Below are 25865 nucleotides of genomic sequence, written 5' to 3'. Positions count from 1 at the left end.
TCTCATAGCTCTGGCTGGGGAACTTACAGCCTCACAGCTCTACAAGCCTCTGTGGAAGACAGCCCCAAAGTTTCTGAAGAAAAGAGTTTTACAGTTGGATACAAAGGTATCCAACTGGAAAATCTCTAAAGTTTTGGCCGGTAAGGTTTACTAGGTTACCCAAAAAGCAAATTGGAACTGGGAGTAAGGCCCCATGCCAGCCAGTCTAAAGACAGATTGCCCAGGGAGGGGTCGGAGGGTTTTCCTTGTTAAATAAAGAAATAGTTCACGAAGCAAGCTGCCTGTCCTTTGTGGGCAAATTAAGAAGAATGTGTCTGTTTTGTTGAAGATCTAAGCAATCATAAAGAACTTTGTTAAACTTTCCAAGTTTCTAAAGACTTTGTTTAGGAAAATCCATAGGGCCTCTCAGCCGAGGCACCCCAGCGTCCCGCTGGGCACAAAGAGCATGTCCTGTTTTAAAAGACAATTGCTATAGGCCCAGAGCGTGCCAGCAGAGACTACAAAAAGAAGTCATTGAAATCCACAAGCATGTGGACAATTTCAACAGAAAGGAGGAAACCATGAAAACAAAAAAATCTGGCTACCAGTATTTAAAAACTCTAGAATTAGAACAGCACAACAACAGAGAGGAAACAATCAGGGACATCTAATCACCTCAACAAAAGATTGCCCCAGGCACTGCCAGGCCACCAAATGCTAATCAGGATGGTCAGTTGAAACATTCACACCTAGCTCCAACAGGCAAGAGTCCTTTGTCCCACCCTGGTCATTCCACAGATATATAAACCTAATTTTCCTAGTTCCAACAGACCTCACTACCTCTGAGAATGCTTGCCATAGATGCAGGCAAAACGTCAGGAGAGAATGCCTCTAGAACATGGCCATATAGCCCAGTTTAGAATATTAATTCCTCCAGCAGATGGCAGGAGAAGGCTCAAAAACTGCTATTTAATGTGAAAGATAAGAAAGACCTGCTGGTAAGTGTGATAAAAGAACAGGATTCCAGCTACTCAGCGTCTCAAAGCATAAATGTCAAAGAATACAGAAAACTACTTCATTCTTCTGATTCTTGCAGGAACCACCAACATTGCAAATCACCCTGGACTGCAAAGCCCTGGGCAGGAAAGTGGTGGTATTCTTGCTATTCTACTAAGGGAAAAATAGAGGACCACACGGGCAAGAAGATACTAGAGGAAAAGATGAAGAAAATAATGAGGTGCACATTAAAACGAGATACATGGCAAGCTATTTAACCTCAGCCAAAACCAAGGTCACAAGATATTATAAAACTTCAATATGCTGATGATAATGTAGTCTGTGCACATTCAGAAGAAGACCAGCCACTCTAAAGACTTTTGCAGAAGCATACGAGAAGCTCGGCCTCTCATTGAACATTGAAAAAACCAAAGTGCTCTTTCAGGAGTCACCAGCCAATCCCTCTGCAATGCCAGAAATACAACTTAATGGTATAACATTAGAAAATGTTGACCATTTCCGCTCCCTTGGCAGCCACCTCTCCACAAAAGTCAACATTGACACTGAAATATAACACTATATGAGCTCTGTGAGTGCAGCATTTTTCTGAATGAAGCAGAGAGTGTTTGAAGATTGGGACATCCGTAGTGAGACCAAGGTGCTTGAACAGAGGAACAGTGTTTACTTGTCTCCAGTTCCACCTATTCTTTTTGAACAGATTATATCCCTCAAAGGGAATATTACAATCACAATTGTCACCTCACCAGTTGATGTTTATCTTCCTACTCTAAGACTTCACGTTCATCTTGTTTGTCTCTCAAACAATGTGTATTGGTGTGTAGACATCTAAAGCACTGCTTTTTCTTATCTTCTGATCTTATTTAGGACATTTCTATCCCGCCTTTCTCACCCTGGAGGAGAGCCAAGGTAATGCTTACTAAGGCAATCCTTCGTTGTCCGAGTATGATGGCCTTCCAAATGTAGTGTCTTGGCGGTGGATACGTAGAATCATAGAATCATAGAATCAAAGAGTTGGAAGAGACCTCATGGGCCATCCAGTCCAACCCCATTCTGCCAAGAAGCAGGAATACTGCATTCAAATCACCCCTGACAGATGGCCATCCAGCCTCTGCTTAAAAGCTTCCAAAGAAGGAGCCTCCACCACACTCCCTCCAGGGCAGAGAGTTCCACTGCTGAACGGCTCTCACAGTCAGGAAGTTCTTCCTCATGTTCAGATGGAATCTCCTCTCTTGTAGTTTGAAGCCATTGTTCCGCGTCCTAGTCTCCAAGGAAGCAGAGAACAAGCTTGCTCCCTCCTCCCTGTGGCTTCCTCTCACATATTTATACATGGCTATCATATCTCCTCTCAGCCTTCTCTTCTTCAGGCTAAACATGCCCAGTTCCCTAAGCCGCTCCTCATAGGGCTTGTTCTCCAGACCCTTGATCATTTTAGTCGCCCTCCTCTGGACACATTCCAGCTTGTCAATCTGCTGGAACGTCTCCCGTTCTCCAAGAACTCTCAAAGATAGTTGCCAATGGTTCCGAAATGACTTCCGCTAGTTCCTTCAATACTCTGGGGTGTAGTTGATCTGGCCCTGGGGACTTGAACTCAATAAGAGCGGCCAGGTATTCCTGGACGACTTCTTTCCCAATTTGGGGTTGGATGTCCTCCAATCCCTCATCCACTCCATCTTGCTGAGGTTGAAGACTCTCTTTTTGTGAGAAGACCGAGGCAAAGAAGGCATTAAGTAGTTCTGCCTTTTCCCTATCATCCCCTGTCAGCATTGCCCCATCTTCTCCTCGAAGAGGTCCTATTGCCTCCTTGTTTTTCCTTTTTCTACTGACATAAGAATAGAAGCCCTTTTTATTGTTTTTAATGTCCCTGGCAAGTCTGAGCTCGTTTTTTGCTTTTGCCTTGCGGACCTTTTCCCCGTAGGTAACTATGGAGCCCTATTCTTGTTCTTCCAGAGTGAGGGCATCGGTTTCCAGGAGGAAGGCAGGTGGAAGGCTTGATGTGCCTTCCTCTTGGCACATTTCTTCCTTTCACCCTTCATTCGTGCCCCTTCACATTCCACAGCACTTGTCTTCCCACTGTCTTCCCAACTCTGCTATATACCTGTGAAACGTGGACTGTCTACAGATGTCACACTCAACTCCTGGAACAATTCCATCAGCATTGCCTCTGAAAAATCCTGCAAATCTCTTGGGAAGACAGGTGGACAAATGTCAGCATGCTGGAAGAAACAAACCACCACCACTGAAGCAATGCTCCTATGCCATCAACTCTGCTGGACTGGCCATGTTGTCTGAATGCCCAATCATCATTTCCCAAAGCAGTTACTATCCTCCCAACTCAAGAATAGGAAACCAATGTCGGTGGACAGGAAAAGAGAATTAAACATTACTTGCATGGAAAATAACAAAGAAATGTCTTTCTTAACTTCAGCGTTGGGCCATCAAGAGGATGTTCACTTGGCAGACTTTTTAATCATATAACAATGGGGGAAAGATGACCTCCTCCAAACCCGTTTTTCTTTCAAGCCTTTCCACTGAAAACATTCACCAAAGTCTCCCCCTTTGTGTCCTATCTGATTGCAAGAGGAAAACTCGGATTAAATTATCAATACTTATCTCAGACCCATCACAAGACAATAAGATTGGCTTTTCTGGCAGACCGATTCCAGACTCGTTAAGCCTCCTGGACATTAAATTCCATAATCCACTCAAGAATGCATTGTATCCCTTCGTCCTGCCTCCCTCCCTTCTGATTCGCTGGAGCGCCGAGGTGGCAGGAGCCTCCTGATTGGCCCAGGCGCACCGCGGAAGCCCTGTGATTGGCCCAGGCGCACAGAGGATGGCCAAACCTCCTCCCAGCTGTTTGCACGCCAGCCAATCACCATCGAGCCGGGCGAGAGGGGGGAGCGGGAGATTTGAACCATACAACTCTGTATTTTCTATAAAAATGGCATTTATTTGTGTAACCACATGCTTAGCTTGGTGAATGATTGCTGCTTTGCATCCTTTTCAGCTCAATCACTAATAAACCTCGGTGGCACTTTCTTCAGCTTTGGTGAGATTCTTTTTGGGAACTTAGAGAAAATAAATTGCTTAAAATTAGGCTTCTCTTTGCTCACCAACGTAGCGATCCCTCTTTGGTGGGGCCGCAGGGTCTCTCTTCCTGGGGTAGACCCTTCTAAAGTTCCTATCGACTTCATACAGATGATACAAAACTAGGAAGAGAAAATAAAACACTGGAAGGCATGATTCTTGGTCTGACCAGGTAAGGGATGTCATCCTGGTTTTGCATTTATTAGTTTCTCCACCATTGTTCTGCTCAGGCTTCCCATTTCCCAACATTGGGTTCAGTTTTCAAATGTGTAAGAAGGAAGGAATTATAAGTAACATTGCAAATATACATAAAGGTAAAGGTTTTCCCCTGATATTAACTCCAGTCGTGTCCGACTCTAGTGCTCATCTCCATTTCTAAGCCAAAGAGCCGACATTGTCCATAGACGCCTCCAAGGTCACGACTGTATGGGTACCTATTGATCTACTTACACTTGCATGTTTCTGAACTTCTATGTAGCCAGAAGCTGGGGCTAACAGCAGGAGCTCATGCTGCTCCCCAGATTTGAACCGCTGACCTTTCAGTCAGGTGGTTCAGTGGTTTAACCCACTGCGCCACCGGGTTGCATGACAGAGCTGTTGGAATACACCATAAACCTATATTACATAATGCTTTACTGCAGGCTGTAAACTGCACCCTTTTACCTCTTGTTTACTCTTTTATTGTAAAGAGAGTTATAAACACAGTGAGGAGTGTCTCTTAGGTGAGAGGATAACAGGGCTGTAAGGATGATGTCCTGGGTTGAAATGTAAAGTTAGGATAGGAATTTAAAGATAATTTCCAAATACTTGAAGAGTGCATCATGCACAAAATAGAAGGAGTGTGTAGAAAGGAAACACTGAAAAATATTATTTCGCCCAGGACTGTTTAGCCATGGAAACTGCGTGGCCTGAGGCAATTAATGTGGCGTAATGAAAATCATGTGTAGTTCATGTTTGACCAGTCCACACACTGCCTTGCTAGAAAAAGAAAATATGCCACACAGATGATCAAAAGAAGTTTACTCTTCCTAATGCAGAGAAACATATATACAATTACTAGCTGTCCCCTGCCAGGCATTGCTGTGGCCCAGTCTGTTGATCTGGAAAATAAAGTAATGAGAAAATATTGGTTTCTAATATATGTAATTTCTTTACGCTTGTGGGTTAACAGTATTTCTTGCTGTTTCTTTGTCAGTGTTGATGTGGAGAGTGTCTGGTTTGCCCACCCTGGAACATGCAACATATTGTCCTTCTATAAGGATCTCTTTCAAATCTATGATACTATATCTCTCTGTGTGTGAATCCTATCTATCTATCTATCTATCTATCTATCTATCTCTATGGCTGGATGGCTCTTTGTCAGGAGGGCTTTGATTATGTTGTTTTGCCCTGATGAAGGGAGTTGGACTGGATGACCTTAAGTATTTTCGGTTGGTCATGGGGGTTCTGTGTGGGAAGTTTGCCCTAATTCTGTCTTTGGTGGGGTTCAGAATGCTCTTTGATTGTAGGTGAACTTTGAATCCCAGTAACTACAACTCCCAAATGTCAAGGTCTATTTACCCCAAACTCCACCTGTGTTCATATTTGGGCGTATTGAGTGCTTGTGCCAAGTTTGGTCCAGATCCATCATTGTTTGAGTCCACAGTGCTCTCTGGATGTAGGTGAACTACAACTCCCAAACTCAAGGTCAATGCTCACCAAACCCTTCTAGTGTTTTCCGTTGGTCAAGGGAGTCCTGTGTGCCAAGTTTGGTTCAATTCCATCGTTGATGGAGTTCAGAATGCTCTTTGATTGTAGGTGAACTATAAATCCCAGCAATGACAACTCCCAAATGACAAAATCATATTTTTTTTGAGTAATGGTCACTCCTTGTGTTGCGAGATGTTTTGTTGCCAAATTTGGTGTGATTTCGTTCATTGGTTCTTTTGTTTTTAAGGCACTCATTATGCACAGAGCATTTATATATAGATAGATGTGAACAGTTGCATTGACTCATACAATGTCCTTTTGTTGTTGTTCATTCGTTCAGTCGTCTCCGACTCTTCGTGACCTCATGGACCAGCCCACGCCAGAGCTCCCTGTCGGCCGTTACCACCCCCAGCTCCCTCAAGGTCAGTCCAGTCACTTCAAGGACGCCATCCATCCATCTTGCCCTTGGTCGGCCCCTCTTCCTTTTGCCTTCCACTTTCCCCAGCATCATTCCCTTCTCTAGGCTTTGCTGTCTCCTCATGATGTGGCCAAAGGACTTCCACTTTGTCTCTAGTCTCCTTCCCTCCAGTGAGCAGTCGGGCTTTCTTTCCTGGAGGATGGACTGGTTGGATCTTCTGGCAGTCCAAGGCACTCTCAGCACTTTCCTCCAACACCACAGTTCAAAAGCATCTCTCTTCCTTCGCTCAGCCTTCCCGAAGGTCCAGCTCTCACATCCGTAGGTGACTACAGGGAAGACCATGGCTTTGACTAGGCAATGGATCTTGGTTGCCAGTCTGATGTCTCTACTCTTTACTATTTTATCGAGACTGGACATTGCTCTCCTCCCAAGAAGTAAGCGTCTTCTGATTTCCTGGCTACAGTCTGCATCTGCACTCATCTTTGCGCCTAGAAATACAAAGTCTGTCACGGCCTCCACGTTTTCTCCCTCTATTTCCCAGTTGTCAATCATTCTTGTTGCCATAATCTTGGTTTTTTTGATGTTTAGCTGCAACCCGGCTTTTGCGCTTTCTTCTTTCACCTTGATTAGAAGGCTCCTCGGCTCCTCCTCGCTTTCGGCCATCAGAGTGGTGTCATCTGCATATCTGAGGTTGTTAATGTTTCTTCCAGCCATTTTCACCCCAGCTTTGCATTCATCCAGCCCCGCACATCCTCGCATGATGTGTTCTGCATACAAGTTAAAAAGGTTGGGTGAGAGGATGCAGCCTTGCCGTACTACGCCTTTCCCAATCTCGAACCCGTCTGTTCCTCCGTGGTCAGTTCTTACTGTTGCTCCTTGGTCCTTGTACAGATTCCTCAGGAGAGAGGGAAGGGGGCTTGGGATGCCCATCCCACCAAGAACTTGCCAAAGAATGTCCTTTTAGAGAGATTTAAAATTTCAGCAGCCAAGAATCAAATCAATCGAATCTGTCTCTCTCTCTGCAAAGACCTGCACAGTTACCAGCCTGAATAAGTAACTGTTGCCAAAAGTTCCAGGCTCAGCTAGCTCCTTGGGCATGGCCCAACCATTTGGCTTCCTGCTTTACATTTTCAGTCAACACACACACACACCAACTGATTTTTGCATGCCCAACATGCAAAAATCACACACTTTCAGCCTCAAAAGGATCACACACTTTCAGCCTCAAAAGGATCACACACTTTCAGCCTCAAAAGGAAGGCCATGGTAAACTCTCTGAAGAAATCTAGCTGAGAAAAGGCTAGGAAATGGTTGCCAGAAGGCCCGTCACAATAGGAAGTGTATAAATTTGTATTTCCGTAATCAACAGAGATGGATCAATACTTACCGTATTAAAAGATTTTACTTTTAGTTGTATTTGGACCAGCTGTTCAATCCTAAATGGTTTAGATAAGACAGCGTGCTCAACTCTGATATCAATCTGTTTTCTTCCTCCCAAGTCAAAACCAAATTAAAGCAAGGATTATACCATTGATTGCAATCATTTATTGCGCTCCCAAGAGAACATCATGATTCAGAGTAAACAAATTAAGAGGCTATCATGTTTTATGATACAGGCTATATTGCAAAAGACGATTCTAGTCTGTTGCAGACATTTTCAGAAAGAAAAAACAGAAAGGAATCGTATTACAAAAAGGGCTCTGGGATCTGCAGTCCAAAGAAAGCCGTGTTTCCATATTCTTTCTTCCTAATGCATGTTGGTGATCGGGAATATTGTTTTTTTTTGTAGAATAAGTATTTATTTTTATGTATCGTGTCAGGAGCAAACCAAACAGTTGTATTGCATTTTTAACAAACAAACAAACAAAACACAAAGTTTGCAAGCTTGGTAGGTGATTAAATGTCCTTTGACCAGTATCTGTCCCCTTGGAGTGCCTCTGGTGTTGCCGCAAGAAGGTCCTCCATGGTGCATGTGGCAGGGCTCAGGGTGCATTGCAGCAGGTGGTCAGTGGTTTGCTCTTCTCCACACTCGCATGTCGTGGATTCCACTTTGTGGCCCCATTTCTTAAGGTTGGCTCTGCATCTCATGGTCTGTTCAGTGCCTTCCAAGTCACCCAGTCTTCTGTGTGCTCAGTGGGGAGTCTCTCATTTAGTATCAGCCGTGGATTGAGATTCTGGGTTTCAGCCTGCCACTTTTGGACTCTCGCTTGCTGGGGTGTTCCAGCGAGTGTCTCTGTAGATCTTAGAAAACTATTTCTAGATTTAAGTCGTTGACGTGCTGGCTGATACCCAAACAAGGGATGAGCTGGAGATGTCTCTGCCTTGGTCCTTTCACTATTGGCTGCTACTTCCCGGCAGATGTCAGGTGGTGCAATACCGGCTAAACAGTGTAATTTCTCCAGTGGTGTAGGGCGCAGACACCCCGTGATAATGCGTTATGTCTCACTGGGAGCCACTGTTTTAGCGTGGTGAGATGTGTTCCACACTGGGCATGTGTACTCAGCAGCAGAGTAGCATAGGGCAAGGGCAGATGTCTTCATTGTGTCTGGTTGTGATCCCCAGGTTGTGCCAGTCAGCTTTCGTATGATATTGTTTCTAGCGCCCACTTTTTGCTTGATATTCAGGCAGTGCTTCTTGTAGGTAAGCGCAAAAGACACAGTAACTTTGCACAAAAGCAGGAGGAAAAAGAACAGAAAACTTTACACTTGTCAGCAGAGTCAAAACATATACTTGCAGTGTTGCATACAAAATAAGCAGTGCAACAAACTTACATAGTCCTTGTAAGAATCACAGAATGCAAAAAACAAGGCTTCTTCATGTTCCTTCCAATGAGCAGCGCAAATGTATTGTCGAAGGCTTTCATGGCCGGAATCACTGGGTTGTTGTAGGTTTTTTGGGGCTCTATGGTCATGTTCTAGAGGCATTCTCTCCTGACGTTTCGCCTGCATCTATGGCAAGCATCCTCAGAGGTAGTGAGATCTGTTGGAACTAGGAAAAAGGGGTTTATATATCTGTGGAATGACCAGGGTGGGACAAAGGACTCTTGTCTGCTGGAGCTAGGGGTGAATGTTTCAACTGACCACCTTGATTAGCATTTAATGGCTTGGAAGTGTTTGGGGGGAATCTTTTGTTGAGAGTGATTTGATGTCCCTGATTGTTTCCTCTCTGTTGTTTTGCTGTTGTAATTTTTGAGTTTTTTAATACTGGTAGCCAGATTGTGTTGCTTTTCATGGTTTCCTCCTTTCTGTTGAAATTGTCCACATGCTTGTGGATGTCAATGGCTTCCCTGTGTAGCCTGACATGGTGGTTGTGAGAGTGGTCCAGCATTTCTGTGTTCTCAAATAATATGCTGTGTCCAGGTTGGTTCCTCAGGTGCTCTGCTATGGCTGACTTCTCTGGTTGAAGAAATCAGCCATTCCAACAGACCTCACTACCTCACCTAACCATGCCTAGTAGCCACCTCTCAACAAAGAATTCCCCCAGGCAGTAACAGGACACACCTAAAAACTGCCAGGCCATCAAATGCTAATCAAGGTGGCCAACTGAAACATTCACACCTAGCTCCAACAGACAAGAGTTCTTTCTCCCACCCTGGACATTATTCCACAGATATATAAACCCCACTTGCCTAGTTTCCAACAGACTTCACAACCTCTGAGGATGACTGCCATAGAAACATCAGGAGAGAATGCTTCTAGAACATGGCCATACAGCACAGAAAACCGACAACAACCCATATCCTTTTTGCTGATGTCATTCTAAACAAATATGATGTCTCTTAAAAAGTAGGTGCGGGAGTGCAAATGTAGGGCAAAGAAAACCTGTCTTTCCTGGCGTCACAGACGTTTCCCCGGTTGTGCAACTGTTTGCTGAAAGAGAAGTGTTAGATGACAAAGTCGGCCTGTGATCAAGTTATGGCTTCTGTGGAGTGACAGCAGACCCTTGCGCCCATGTTACGCCGAGGGACCATAGGCACCTGAGGACAGGAACAAATGAACAACAACACTTCTTGCCCAGTGTGGAACACATCCCACCACACTAAAACAGTGGATGTGGCTCTTAATGAGACATGCCGCATTATCACGGGGTGTCTGCACCTTACACCACTGGAGAAATTACACTATCTAGCTGGTATTGCACCACCTGACATCCGCCGGGAAGTAGCAGCCAATAGTGAAAGGACCAAGGCAGTGACATGTCCATCTCATCCCCTGTTTGAGTATCAGCCAGCACGTCAACGACTTAAATCTAGAAATAGTTTTCTAAGATCTACAGAGACACTCGCTGGAACACCTCAGCAAGCGAGAGTCCAAAAGTGGTAGGCTCAAACCCAGAACCTCAATCCATGGGTGATACCAGATGAGAGACTCCCTCCTGGGCACTCAGAAGACTGGGCGACTTGGAAGGCGCTGAACAGATTGCGCTCTGGCACCACGAGATGCAGAGCCAATCTCAAGAAATGGGGCTACAGGGTGGAATCCTCGACATGCGAGTGCAGAGAAGAGCAAACCACTGACCACCTGCTGCAATGCACCCTGAGCCCTGCCAAATGAACAAGGGAGGACCTTCTTGCGGCAACCCCAGAGGCACTCCAAGGGGCCAGATACTGGTCAAAGGACATTTAACCAAATACCAAATTTGCAAAATCTGTGTGTTTTTTTTCCTTCTTTTTCTTTTTTCTTTTTAATCTCTGTGTTTGTTTTGCTCTGTTAGAATTGTAATACAATGGTTGCTGATGACACGATAAATAAATAAATAAATACCCAAAAGCCCCTTACTCAGAGACCCTTGAGGCCTCCTTCAGACCGAACATCTGTAAAGGGTTCCATACTTTGCACTTTAACAACACAACCATTCCATGGTAAAGCTTTCGGCCAAAACTGAACTGTAGAGGAGAGTCTACTGAACAAGCCAGTATCTTTGTGTGAGCTGCTTGTTCCAAGGGAGGAATCCCACTTTGCTCCTTGCCTAAGCAAAAGTAGGGAAAGGGTGAAAAGAACAAGAGTCCATTCACAGCAGGGCGGCCTTGGCAACCGGTGACGTCATAACGCGGCTTTGTTTTCTGATTGGTCGCCAGGTGTGACTGACACGCAGAGAAAGAGCGGCCGCTTATGGCGCTTTCTGGGAATCGCAGTTTGCGCTGATTGGTCCTGACGCTAGCAAGGGGGCGGGGAAAGAGCGGCGGAAGTGGCGTCAGGGAGAGGGCGGAGCCAAGAGGCCGCGCAAGGTTTTCGCCGGTCAGAAGCCGGTTGGGCGTCTGAGGGGACGGTCGCAGAGTGTGGAGCTCTTCAGAAAGGTGAGCCAAGGGCGCATGCGCGGATCCCCCATTAGCAAAAAATGTTGACTGATTGATCCCTCCCAAGCCCTGAAGTTCAGAGCTGGGACAGGACAACAAGTCCCAGAATCCCCATCTGTACATTATATTCAGGGCCTGGAGAAGTTCAAAGCTGTGGGAGGACTACAGATCCCAGTTTCCTAGACCTCTACCACCAGAATCCCCCACTGCCCTGAAGTTCAGGCCTGTGGGAGGACTACAAGTCCCAGAATCCCCACCTGTATATTATATTCAGGGCCTGGAGAAGTTCAAAGCTGCGGGAGGACTACAAATCCCAGTTTTCTAGACCTCTACCACCAGAATCCCCCACTGCCCTGAAGTTCAGATCTCTGGGAGGACTACAAGTCCCAAAATCCCCATCTGTACATTATATTCAGGGCCTGGAGAAGTTCAAAGTTGTGGGAGGACTACAAATCCCAGTTTCCTGGACCTCTACCACCAGAATTCCCCCACTGCCCTGAAGTTCAGGCCTGTGGGAGGACTACAAGTCCCAGAATCCCCCAGATGCCCTGGACTGCAGCTTCCATCATCCCTGGCTTGGGCCAGGGTATTAATAATCATAATACCCTTTGGTGGCTAGGATGTGTTGTAGTTGTAAACCATCTTCCTTTCTCTCATGATCAAGCCATTTTTAAATGGCGGCATAATAATGTGAGTATGTATGGCCAAAAAAAGTAACTTTTCCGCGAGAACTACTACACTACAGGAAAGGAGATGCCACCTGTACATTAGGAAGAACTTCGTAATTGTGAGAGCTGTTCAGTAGTGGAACTCTCTGCCCCTGCGTGTGGTGGAGGCTCCTTCTTTGGAGGCTTTTAAGCGGAATCTGGATGGCCATCTGTCGGGAGTGGTTTGAATGTGATTTTACTGTTTCTTGGCAGAATGGGGTTGGACTGGATGGTCCACAAGTCTCTTCCAACTCTGGGATTCTATGATTTGGTGCGGTTCAAAGTCAAATTTCTCTTCTATGCTCTGCAATTGAGATTTGTTGCGGAAGTTTGTTGTGTTACGGGGTTGCTGTGAGTTTTCCGGGCTGCCTGGTCGTGTTCCAGAAGCATTCTCTCCTGACGTTTTGCCCACATCTATGGCAGAGGTTGGAAACTAGGCAAGTGAGGTTGATATATCTGTAGAATGTCCAGAATGGAAGAAAGAACTTGTGTCTGTTTGAGGCAGACAAATGTGAATGTTGCAAATGGCCACCTTGATTAGCATTGAATGGCCTTGCAGCTTCAAAGCCTGGATGGATGCTGCCTGGGGGAAATCCAGCCAGGCTCTGAAGATGCATTGAGGCCATATCTATGCTTTCTCCCAACCTGGACATCATTTCGCAGGTATATGTATATAAACCCCACTTGCCAAGTTTCCAACAGACCTCCCAACCTCTGAGGATGCCTGCCATACATGTGGGTGAAACGTCAGGAGAGAATGCTTCTGGAACGTGGCCAGATAGCCCGGAAAACTCACAGCAACCCAGTGATTCCGACCATGAAAGCCTTCGATAACTTTTTGTTGTGTTATCTCAGATGTGAGCCAACTTGAACCCTCTGGGTGTTTTGGACTATAACTCCCACAATTCCTAACAGCCGGTAGGCTGTTAGGAATTGTGGGAGTTGTAGTCCAAAACACCCAGAGGGTTCAAGTTGGCTCCATGCTTGCCACCGAAACTGGGTTTATATCTGAATGAATGTGCTGCCTGCCAAAGATTCCAACCTGAGAAACATTTGCCACTTGGGAGATGTAGTTGCTGGGATTTATAGTTCACTTACAATCAAAGAACTTTCTGAACTCCACCAATGATGGAATTGAACCAAACTTGGCACACAGAGCTCCCATGACCAACAGAAAATACTAGAAGGTATTGATGGGCATTGACCTTGAGTTTGGGAGTTGTAGTTCACCTTCATCCAGAGAGCACTGTGGACTCAAATAACGATGGCTCTGGACCAAACTTGGCAAGAATCCTCAATATGCCCAGATGTGAATGCTGGTGGAGTTCGAGGAAAATACAGCTTGACATTTGGGAGTTGCAGTTGCTGGGATTTATAGTTTACCTGCAATCAAAGAGCATTCTGAACTCCACCAACAATGGAACTGAACCAAACTTGGCACACAGAACTCCCAAGACCAACAGAAAATACTGACGTTTCACCCACATGTATGGCAGGCATCCTCAGAAGTTTTGTGAGCATTGACCTTGAGTTTGGGAGTTGTAGTTCACCTACATCCAGAGAGCACTGTGGACTCAGACAATGATATATCTGGACCAAACTTGGCATAAATACTCAATATACCCAAATGTGAACACTGGTGGACTTTGGGGAAATAGACCTTGTCATTTGGGAGTTGTAGTTGCTGGGATTTATAGTTCACCTGCAATCAAAGAGCATTCTGGACTCCACCAACGATGGAATTGAACCAAACTTGGCACACAGAACCCCCACGACCAATAAGAAATACTGGAAGGATTTGGTGGGCATTGACCTTGAGTTTGGGAGTTGTAGTTCACCTACATCCAGAGAGCACTGTGGACGCAAACAATGATGGATCTGGACCAAACTTGGCACAAATAATATGCCCAAATGTGAACAGTGGTGGAGTTTGGGGAAAATAAACCTTCACATTTGGGAGTTGCAGTTGCTGGGATTTAAAGTTCACCTACAATCAGAGAGCATTCTGGACTCCACCAACGATGGAATTGAACCAAACTTTGCACACAGAACTGCCATGACCAGCAGAAAATACTGGTGGAGTATAGGGGAAAATACAGTGCGACATTTGGGAGTTGTAGTTGCTGGGATTTATAGTTCACCTACAATCAAAGTGCATTCTGAACTCACCCCATAGTGGATCTGCACCAAACTTGGCACACTAACTACATGGCCAACATTGCATACTGGTGGGGTTGCGGGGGAGCTGATTTTGAATTCTGGAAGTTGTAGTTCACCAAAGGGGCACCTAAGACCATCAGAAATAGGTGGTTTCTGATGGTCTTTGGCAACCCATCTGATGGTTTCTGATGGTCTTTGGCAACCCATCTGATGGTTTCTGATGGTCTTTGGCAACCCATCCTTCCCCATGGGTCTTGACGCCCAGGTTGAGAAACATAGACATAGAAAGGACCCCCCCCCCCCCCCAAGGCTACTACTATACAATGGATAGTCCAGGGATCTCAACAGGAAAAAGCGTGGGGAAGAGATCAAGTGAAGGACGGTGGGGGAGTTAAGGTCATTGGGACAGTATGTGCCCAAAGTGGTTATGTGCCCACGTGGGTTTGGAGCAGCGGGGAGGGTCCACTGGGGTTGGCCTTGCGTTTGCCGGCAAGCGAGGAGTGATGCAACGGGAGGCTCACGCACATCCGGAGCAGGAGGAAGGCATTGCAGAACCGCTGGTGGAGATGAGCAACAGGGACCGGAGGAGACGTAATGGGGAAAACCCATGCGTTTGCAACAGTCCCCAAAGCCAGTGTTGTCAGACTTCCTTGTCTGTGGTTTCCTGCCTTTCAGAGAGGGTGGAGTGGCCCTTGGGGTCTCTTCCAACACCATATCTCTCTCGTAGATAATTTGCAGCCTGTTCTCATGTGTGCAAGCATTCTCTATTCAGAAACGTAGTGTGTCTGCATCATTCTGAGTCCCTTTAAGGCTGATGGGTCAAGCCAATAATAATAATAATAATAATAATAATAATAATAATAATGTATTGTCGAAGGCTTTCATGTCCGGAATCACTGGGTTGTTGTAGGTTTTTTTCCGGGCTATATGGCCATGTTCTAGAGGCATTCTCTCCTGACGTTTCGCCTGCATCTTTGGCAAGCATCCTCAGAGGTAGTGAGGTCTGTTGGAACTAGGAAAAAGGGGTTTATATATCTGTGAAATGAGCAGGGTGGGGCAAAGGACTCTTGTCTGCTGGAGCTAGGTGTGAATGTTTCAAAAGATTGCCCCTTGGGGAGATGGTTGTTGTTGTTCATTCGTTCAGTCGTCTCCGACTCTTCGTGACCTCATGGACCAGCCCACGCCAGAGCTCCCTGTCGGCCGCCACCACCCCCAGCTCCTTCAAGGTCAGTCCAGTCACTTTAAGGATGCCATCCATCCATCTTGCCCTTGGTTGGCCCCTCTTCCTTTTGCCTTCCACTTTCCCCAGCATAGTTGTCTTCTCTAGGATTTGCTGTCTCCTCATGATGTGGGGGGAGATGGTAGCGGGGTACAAATAAAGTATTATTATTATTATTATTATTATTATTATTGGGTTGTTGTAGGTTTTTTCGGGCTATATGGCCATGTTCTAGAGGCATTCTCTCCTGACATTTCGCCTGCATCTATGGCAAGCATCCTCAGAGGTAATGAGGTCTGTTGGAACTAGGAAAAAGGGTTTATATATCTGTGGAATGACCAGGGTGGGGCAAAGGACTCTTGTCTGCTGGAGCTAGGTGTGAATGTTTCAACTGACCACCTTGATTAGCATATAATGGCCTGACAGTGCCTACATAATGCCACAGACAGTGCCAAAGTTTGCTCTAGGCACTGTCAGGCCATTATATGCTATTTATTTATTTTATTTGTCGTGTCAGGACAACCAGTCAATTGTATTACTTTTCTAACAGAACAAAGCAAACAAACAGACGAAATACAAAAATTGTGAGTTTGGTAGTTTATTAAATGTCCTTTGACCAGTAGCTGGCCCTTTGGAGTGCTTCCGGTCTGTGGCAACCCCTCTGAAACCCCCCTTGTGACCTCCCCCAGGGGTTCTGACGGCCAGGTTGAGAAACATTGACATAGAAAGGAATGCCCCCCCCTCTCAAGAAGATCCTCCATGGTGCATGTGGCAGGGCTCAGGTTGTATTGCAGCAGGTGGTCAGTGGTTTGCTCCTCTCCACACTCATATGCTAATCAAGGTGGTCAGTTGAAACATTCACACCTAGCTCCAGCAGACAAGAGTCCTTTGTCCCACCCTGGTCATTCCACAGATATATAAACCCTTCTTCCTAGTTCCAACAGACCTCACAACCTCTGAGGATGCTTGCCATAGATGCAGGCGAAACGTCAGGAGAGAATGCCTCTAGACCATGGCCATACAGCCCGGAGAAACCTACAACAACCCAATAATAATAATAATAAAACTATATTTGTACCCCGCTACCATCTCCCCAAGGGACTCGGTGCAGCTTACATGAGGCCGAGCCCACAATACAACAATAAAAACAATAGCAACAATAATGCAAAACAATAAATAAACTCATAAGCAGAAAATAAGCAATAAACATTAACAATAACATGACAACGTTTAATAACCTATGGCTGGGCCAAATGTAATAATTAATTTTTTTTAAAAAAATAATGCTGGGCATGACCAGGTGATGTATAACTAGGATAGAAATTTTGGAGTTTGTTTAGGAATGCGTTTAGGGACATATTGCTGGGAGTTTCCTTATTCTGGGAAGGCACACTGGAACAACCACGTTTTCAGGCTCCTCCTAAAGACTGCCAGAGTTGGGGCATGCCTAATATCCCTGGGGAGTGAGTTCCATAGTCGAGGGACCACCACCGAGAAGGCCCTCTCTCTCGTCACCACCAATCATGCTTGCGATGGAGGTGGGATCGTGAATAGGGCCTCTCCAGATGATCGAAGGGGTCGTGTGGGTTCGTACACAGAGATGCGGTCACACAGGTAGGCGGGTCCCAAACCGTTCAGGGCTTTGTAAGTAAGAACCTGCACCTTGAATTGGGACCGGAAAATGAACGGCAGCCAGTGGAGCTCCTTAAACAGAAGGGTTGACCGCTCCCACTAAGGAGTACCACTTAACAGCCTGGCTGCTGCTCGTTCAACCAATTGAAATATCCAGGCCGTTTCCAAGGGTAGCCCCACGTAGAGTGCATTGCAGTAGTAAGGCCCCTTACACGTTTCATTTTGGGGTGGGACACCCTTTGCCCAGGGTTATCACAATACTTCCTTGGTAAAAGAAATGCAGCAGCTCAACTCTTTGCTCCTTTGCTTATTTACTTAGGCGATCTCTCGTTGTCCGAGTAGGATAATCCTCCAGGGTGGGTCCGTAGGTGGCTGTGGAGCCCTATTCTTCTGGGCATCGGTTTCCAGGTGGAAGGCGATCACAGTCGGGTTTGGCTTGACGCGCCTTCCTCTTGGCATGTTTTTCTCTTTCACCCTCCATTCGTTCCTCTTCAAATTCTGCAGCACTGCTGGTCACAGTTGACCTCCAGTTGGAGCGCTCAAGGGCCAGGCCTTCCCAGTTCTCAGTATCTATGCCAGAGTTTTTAAGGTTGGCTTTGAGCCCATCTTTGACTCTCTTTTCCAGTCCACCTCAATCTCAAAAACTCTGTCATAGACACTTAGAACTGGGAAGCCCTGGCCCTTGAGTGCTCCAGCTGGAAGTCCGTTGTGACCAGCAGTGCTGTAGAATTTGAAGAGGCACAAATGGAGGGTGAAAGAGAGAAACATGCCAAGAGGAAGGCCAACCCCGGCCGGGACCGCCTTCCACCTGGAAACCAATGCCCTCACTGTGGGAGAATATGCAGATCAAGAATAGGGCTCCATAGTCACCTACCGACCCACTGCCAGGACACTATACTTGAAGGACCATCATCCTTGGACTACGAGGATGATCGCCTAAGTAAGTAAAGTGTGTGTAAGGCAGCTATATTCGCTGAAACTGCCTTGGGTCATTAAATCGTTGGGAAAGTGGCAACCCTCTGACCCTGGGAGGCTCCTTTGTGCCTAATCAGTCCAAACGCTACAGTTTCTGTCCTGCTTCGGTTTCTCTGTGTCCCTTTGGGAAAAAACTCCCTTCTTGACCTTCAGGAAAGGTTGAAGGTCGTTCCCTTTTGTTCCCAGCCAGGCAAGTTCTCTCTCTTTGCCCAGAGTGTTTGATTTCTCCCTTTCTTCCACCCGATCCAACTTGAGGCCTCCCTCTTGCAAAGCAGAGCGGTGCCGCTTGACCCCGGTTCCCCTGCCTTTTTGGACACTGTCCAGAAGGGCCGGCAGGCTGGCTGTTCTGCTTCAAACCCTTTACTCTGCAGGAATGCAAACACACAAAAACTTGGCCAAGGAGAGCGTCCTCTTTGTTTCTGCCCCACTGGGGGAATCCCACTGGCTTGGCTTGCTTGCCCACGAGCCCTTGACCTTCCCTTGCAAGTAAAGGTGCTCCAGACTGAACCATACACCACGTGTGGGCCAATTTGGGCCCTCCAGGTGTTTTGGACTTCAACTCCCACCATTCCTCACAGTCTCAGGCCCCTTCCTTTTCCCCCTCAGCCGCTTAAGCGGCTGAGGGGGAAAAGGAAGGGGCCTGAGGCTGTGAGGAATGGTGGGAGTTGAAGTCCAAAACACCTGGAGGGCAGAAGTTTCCCCATGCCGGGCTAGAGAGAGCTCTCAAGAAGCATAACAGTCTAAGATATTTTTAAGGTCAGGTCTGCTTTGATTAACTTCCTTGCTCTCTCTCAAATTTTGCTGTGTCCAAGTGGGCATTGCACAGGTATGTAAACCTCCAGACAGGAAGCAATCCGCTGCATTAAAATCACTACTGACCGAAAGGTAATGAGTTTGAAGCCAGCCCGGGTTGGAGTAAGCTCCCGACCATTTGTCTAGCTTGCTGTCGACCTTTGCAGCCCGAAAGACAGTGGCATCTCTCAAGTAGGAAATTTAGATATCGCTTATGTAGGGGAGGCTAATTTAACTAATTTACGACGCCATAAAACTCTCCAGCGGCCTGCACCTACCCACAAAGGATTCCCGCAGCCAGGCTTTGAAGCTGCACGGCCATTCAGTGCAGATGAAGGTGACCAGTTCAAACATTCACACCTGCCTAAAGCAGACAAGTAGGAGATTTAGGTATCGCTTATGCGGGGGAGGCTAATTTAACTAATTTAGGATGCCATAAAACTCTCCAGCAGCGTGCAAAAGAATGAGGAAGTGCTCCCATCAGTGTCGCAAGTGCATGGTGAAGCAACAGCTCCTCCCGGTGGCCAGAATTCAAAGTATACCCTCGTGAAGCTGGAAAGTTAAATACCCTCTGTGTGTCTGTGTGCCTATGGCATTGAATGTTTGCCATGTTTATGTGCATTGTGATCCACCCTGAGCCCTGCGGGGTGAGAAGGGCAGAATATAAATACTGTAAATAAATAAAATAAATAATTTAGGAGATGCTTTAATGGTTTAAGTTCATATCATTCATGTGTTGGAGATTGCAAAGAGCTTTTGTTTCACTGAGGCTTGGTATCAAAGGAAATAAATTGCATTGTATTGTTATTGTCTGTAGTTGTTGTGTTGAGGCCTTGGCTTTTGTAAGCCGCATAGAGTCCTTCGGGAGATGCTAGCGGTGTACAAATAAAATTTAATAATAATAATAATAATAATAATAATAATAATAAATCCTGCATTCCTTATGGCACAGTGTGTGTTTTTCCTTCTTTCCTTGCAGTTGACATGGCATCCGATTCGCAGAACCCCCTGTCCGGCTATCAGCCAGATGAGACCGAAGGTTCCAAACTGATGAGAAAATCCCGGGAGTCTCCATTCGTCCCGGTTGGTAAGTTGACCTTGATCATACATTTAGGAGCTTTGGCCTACTTGGAGCACCTGAGAAAACACGCCCTTGTTCTAGGCCTTAAGCCAGGGGCGTGAATACAATAAAGCAGGAAACGGTTCTGAAATATTGCTTCCTCATTGTGAGCCGTCCTGAATGTCAGTGAAACTCTGGGATTGCTGCCTCTGCCCTGCTTTGTCCCTACATTTAAGAGAGCTCTGCGAGTGCAGCATTTTTTTGAATGAAGCAGAGAGAAAACCAAAGTGCTCTTCCAGCAGTCACTGGCCAATCCCTCTCCAATGCCAGAAATACAGCTTAATGGTGTCACATTAGAAAATGTGGACCATTTCCGCTCCCTTGGCAGCCCCCTCTCCACCAAAGTCAACATTGACACTGAAATACAACACCGCCTGAGCTCTGCGAGTGCAGCATTTTTCCGAATGAAGCAGAGAGTGTTTGAGGACCGGGAAATCCATAGGGATAACAAGGTGCTTGTTTATAAAGCCATTGTCCTCCCAACCCTGCTATACGCCTGCGAGACGTGGACTGTCTACAGACGTCAACACTGAGACTGAAATACAACACTGCCTGAGCTCTGCGAGTGCAGCATTCTTCCAAATGAAATACAGAGTGTTTGAGGACCAGGACATCCGTAGGGATAGCAAGGTGCTTGTTTATAAAGCTATTGTCCTCCCAACCCTGCTATATGCCTGCAAAACATGGACTGTCTACAGACATCAACACTGAGACTGAAATACAACACTGCCTGAGCTCTGCGAGTGCAACATTTTTCCAAATGAAGCAGAGAGTGTTTGAGGACCGGGACATCCGTAGGGATAGCAAGGTGCTTGTTTATAAAGCTATTGTCCTCCCAACCCTGCTATATGCCTGCAAAACATGGACTGTCTACAGACATCAACACTGAGACTGAAATACAACACTGCCTGAGCTCTGCGAGTGCAACATTTTTCCAAATGAAGCAGAGAGTGTTTGAGGACCGGGACATCCATAGGGATACCAAGGTGCTTGTTTATAAAGCTATTGTCCTCCCAACACTGCTATATGCCTGTGAGACGTGGACTATCTACAGATGTCAACATTGACACTGAAATACAACAACACCTGAGCTCTGCGAGTGCAGCATTTTTCCGAATGAAGCAGAGAGTGTTTGAGGACCGGGACATCCGTAGAGATACCAAGATGCTTGTTTGTAAAGCTATTGTCCTCCCAACCCTGCTATACGCCTGCGAGACGTGGACTGCCTACAGATGTCAACACTGAGACTGAAATACAACACTGCCTGAGATCTGCGAGTGCAGCATTCTTCCAAATGAAGTACAGAGTGTTTGAGGACCGGGACACCCATAGGGATACCAAGGTGCTTGTTTATACAGCTGTTGTCCTTCCAAACCTGCTGTATGCCTGTGAAACATGGACTGTCTACAGATGTCACTTGCAACTCCTGGAACAATTCCATCAGCGCTGCCTCCGGAAAATCCTGCAGATCTCTTGGGAAGACAAGCGGGGAAACGGCAGATGCTGGAAGAAGCAAAGACCACCAGCACTGAAGCGATGGTCCTCCACTATCAACTCCGCTGGACTGGCCACGTTGTCCGGATGCCCAACCACCTTTGCTCTACTCCAAACTCAAGAATGGAAAATTGAATGTTGGAAGGCAGGAAAAGAGATTGAAAAACGGGCTCAGAGCCAACCTTAAAAACTCTGGCATAGACACTGAGAACTGGAAAGCCCTGGCCTGTGAGCACTCCAGCTGGAGGTCAGCTGTGACCAGCAGTGCTGCACAATTTGAAGAGGCACAAATGGAGGGCGAAAGAGAGAAACGTGCCAAGAGGAAGCTGTTTCAAGCCAACCCCGACGGAGACCGCCTTCCACCTGGAAACTGATGCCCTCACTGCGGGAGAAGATGTAGGTCAAGAATAGGGCTCCACAGCCACCTACAGACCCACCACCAGGACACCGATCATTGTACTCAGACAATGAGGGATCGCCTAAGTGAAGTGAAAGTTGTTGCTCTTTTCTTTTTACTACCAAGGGATGTCAGGTTGATGCCACAATCCTGTTTCTTCTTCCAGGCATTGCAGGGTTTGCCGCGGTCGTGGCCTACGGGCTCTACAAGCTGAAGCACCGAGGGGACACTAAGATGTCCGTCCACTTGATCCACATGCGAGTGGCGGCGCAGGGCTTTGTCGTTGGCGCCATGACGTGTGGTAGGTACCCAGAGGGCAGGCTGCCCTCAGATCAGGGTTCAGACATGGGCAAACTTCAGACCTCCCCCTTGGTCAGTGTTTCTCAACCTTCCTAATGCTGCGACCCCTTAATACACTTCTTTATGTTGTGACTCCCAACCATAACATTGAATACTGGTTGGGTTGCGGTGGGGATTGATTTTGTCATTTGGGAGTTGTAGTTGCTGGGATTTATAGTTCACCTGCAATCAAAGAGCATTCTGAACTCCACCAACGATGGAATTGATCCAAACTTGGCACACAGAACTCCCACGACCAACATAAAATACTGGAAGGGTTTGGTGGGCATTGACCTTGAGTTTTGGAGTTGTAGTTCACCTACATCCACAAAGCACTGTGGACTCAAAAAGGAGTTGTAGTTCACCTACATCCACAGAGCGCTCTAGACTCAAATAATGAGAGCACACAGAACTCCTATGGCCAAAAGAAAATACTAGAAGATTTTTGGTGGGCATAGACCTTGAGTTTTGGAGTTGTAGTTCACCTACATCCACAAAGCACTTGTGGACTCAAATAAAGATGGATCTGGACCAAACTTGGCACAGATACTCAATATGCTCAAATATAAACACATATGGAGTTTGGGGAAATAGACCTTGACATTTGGGAGTTGTAGTTGCTGGGATTTATAGTTCACCTACAATCAAAGAGCATTCTGAACTCCAACAATGGAATTGAACCAAACTTGGTACACAGAACTCCCATGACCAACAGAAAATACTGGAAGGGTTTGGTGGGCATTGAGTTTGGGAGTTGTAGTTCACCTACATCCAGAGAGCGCTGTAGACTCAAACAATGATGGATCTGGATCAATATGCCCAAATGTGAACACTGGTGGAATTTGGGGGAAATAGACGTTGACATTTGGGAGTTATAGTTGCTGGGATTTATAGTTCACCTACTATCAAAGAGCATTCTGAACCCCACCAATGATAGAATTGGGCCAAACTTTCAACACAGAACCCCCATGATGGACAGAAAATACTGTGTTTTCTGGTGGTCTTTGGCGACCCCCCTTGACACCACCACACGACACCCCTCCCCCATCATAGAATTAAAGAATCAAAGAGTTGGAAGAGACCTACTGGGCCATCCAGTCCAACCCCATTCTGCCAAGAAGCAGGAATATTGCATTCAAATCACCCCTGACAGATGGCCATCCAGCCTCTGTTTAAAAGCTTCCAAAGAAGGAGCCTCCACCACACTCCGGGGCAGTGAGTTCCACTGCTGAACGGCTCTCACAGTCAGGAAGTTCTTCCTCATGTTCAGATAGAATCTCCTCTCTTGTGGTTTGAAGCCATTGTTCCCTTGCATCTTAGTCTCCAGGGAAGCAGAAAACAAGCTTGCTCCCTTCTCCTCCCTGTGGCTTCCTTTCACATATTTATACATGGCTATCATATTTCCTCTCAGCCTTCTCTTCTTCAGGCTAAACATGCCCAGCTCCTTAAGCCGCTCCTCATAGGGCTTGTTCTCCAGACCCTTGATCATTTTAGTCGCCCTCCTCTGGACACATTCCAGCTTGTCAATATCTCTCTTGAATTGTGGTGCCCAGAATTGGACACAATATTCCAGGTGTGGTCTAACCAAGGCAGAATAGAGCATGGGGAGCATGACTTCCTTAGATCTAGACACTATGCTCCTCTTGATGCAGGCCAAAATCCCATTGGCTTTTTTTGCCGCCACATCACATTCCTGGCTCATGTTTAACTTGTTGTCCATGAGGACTCCAAGATCTTTTTCACATGTACTGCTCTTGAGCCAGGCGTCCCGAGAGCAGTACGTGTGAAAAAGATCTTGGGAGTCCTAACCCCCAGGTTGAGAAACGCTGACCTACTAGCTTTTACTATTACCATCTTTTCAGGAAATGCATGTCTCTCCGTGACGTTGACGTTGAAAACAAAACCCAGCTCTGCATGCTGACCTTGTGTTCTCCTTGTGTTTCAGGTGTGCTGTACTCCATGTACCGGGAATACTGGGCCAAGCCCAAGCCCTAGGAGGGTCTCCGTGGAAGCCCGCCTGTGCCGACGTTCTTATGTACTCTAGATTTAGGCCTCACACGGAAGCGGTGCTGCAATGAATACTTGGTACATCTCACGCATGGTCTCCACCCGTGTGCTGCCAGTGTTACCCTAGATTATTATTTCTCTCTTGGTCTTGAGGAAGGCCGCCAATTGATGTTTTAACGATCAAAACTCCTTTTTCACTGTACGGACGTGGCACGGGGCCGTTCGGTGGCATCAAGGCACACAGACTCCACGCTCATGGGACTTGTGGTTGAGATGCGGGAAATTGGGAGCGAGGGAGACAGCCTTTCCGCCACTCTCGGTTCCTTCAAATTCACATAGAACAAATACTCTGGATTATTTAATATTTGAGAGATGAGCCTTAAATAGAGCGGATTAAACTATATTTTAAAGTCTTTTATTTATTAAATATGGAAGCTTTATAACTTATACGACCGGGATTTGCATTGCAGATTGCACAGTTCTTCTGGGGGGCGTTTGGTCCCATTTATAGCAAAGGGCTTATGTGTGCTGCGCTTCTTTTTCAAAGGGTGCTGGTGGCTGTAGAACCTCTGTCCTTTGGGATGGGAATATTTGACCCTCCAGATAGCCAGCGGTCATTTCTGTGAGCTTCAAGAGGCATCCTCGGTGGTACTTACTAGGCCTGATCAATCCATGGTTCTAAATGGTTCTAAAGTACTTACAAATGGTTCTAAAGTACTCTTCACCACCAGAACTCAAATTTTGAGAGTTTTGTTAGAGTTCTGAAATTTTCACCACCAAGTTCTGGTGGTGAAAATTTCATAACTAACAAAACTCAAAATTTAAGTTCTGGTGGTCCCATTTAGAACCATTTGTAAGTACTTTAGAACCATAGTAGAAGGGTTTGGTGGGCATTGACTTAAAGTTCTGGTGGTGAAAATTTCAGAACTCTAACAAAACTCAAAATTTAACTTCTGGTGGTAAAAAGTACTTTTGAACCATTTGTAAGTACTTTAGAACCATCTTAGAAGGGTTTGGTGGGCATTGACTTGAAGTTCTGGTGGTGAAAATTTCAGAACTCTAACAAAACTCTCAAAATTTAAGTTCTGATGGTGAAAAATACTTTAGAACCATTTGTAACTACTTTAGAACCATACTAGAAGGGTTTGGTGGGCATTGACTTAAAAGTTCCGGTGGTGAAAATTTCAGAACTCTAACAAAACTCTCAAAATTTAAGTTCTGGTGGTGAAGAGTACTTTAGAACCATTTGTAAGTACTTTAGAACTGTACTAGAAGGGTTTGGTGGGCATTGACTTTAAGTTCTGGTGGTGAAAATTTCAGAACTCTAACAAAACTCTCTAAATTTAGGTTCTGGTGGTGAAAAGTACTTTAGAACCATTTCTAAGTACTTTAGAACCGTACTAGAAAGGTTTGTTGGGCATTGACTTAAAGTTCTGGTGGTGAAAATTTCAGAACTCTAACAAAACTCTCAAAATTTCATTATAAATGGCAGTTCCTAATTGGTTCTATCATAAAAATCAATAATGAAACAATAATT

General features: G+C 46.0%; 1 protein-coding gene across 1 annotated transcript; it reads left to right on the top strand.

Annotated features, from left to right (window-relative positions):
* The first annotated feature begins 11381 nt into the window (after window positions 1-11381).
* HIGD1A (HIG1 hypoxia inducible domain family member 1A) lies at window positions 11382-24741 on the top strand. Its single transcript, XM_060782758.2, has 4 exons — window positions 11382-11486; window positions 19951-20058; window positions 22149-22283; window positions 24267-24741. Exons 2-4 carry the CDS (start codon window positions 19956-19958, stop codon window positions 24314-24316), a joined length of 288 nt encoding a protein of 95 aa, XP_060638741.1. The 5' UTR covers window positions 11382-11486; window positions 19951-19955; the 3' UTR covers window positions 24317-24741.
* The last annotated feature ends 1124 nt before the right edge of the window (window positions 24742-25865 follow it).

This window comes from Anolis sagrei, chromosome 6 (assembly GCF_037176765.1).
Source record: "Anolis sagrei isolate rAnoSag1 chromosome 6, rAnoSag1.mat, whole genome shotgun sequence".
Classification (NCBI taxonomy): domain Eukaryota; kingdom Metazoa; phylum Chordata; class Lepidosauria; order Squamata; family Dactyloidae; genus Anolis; species Anolis sagrei.
This window is presented reverse-complemented; position numbering and strand designations above follow the sequence as displayed.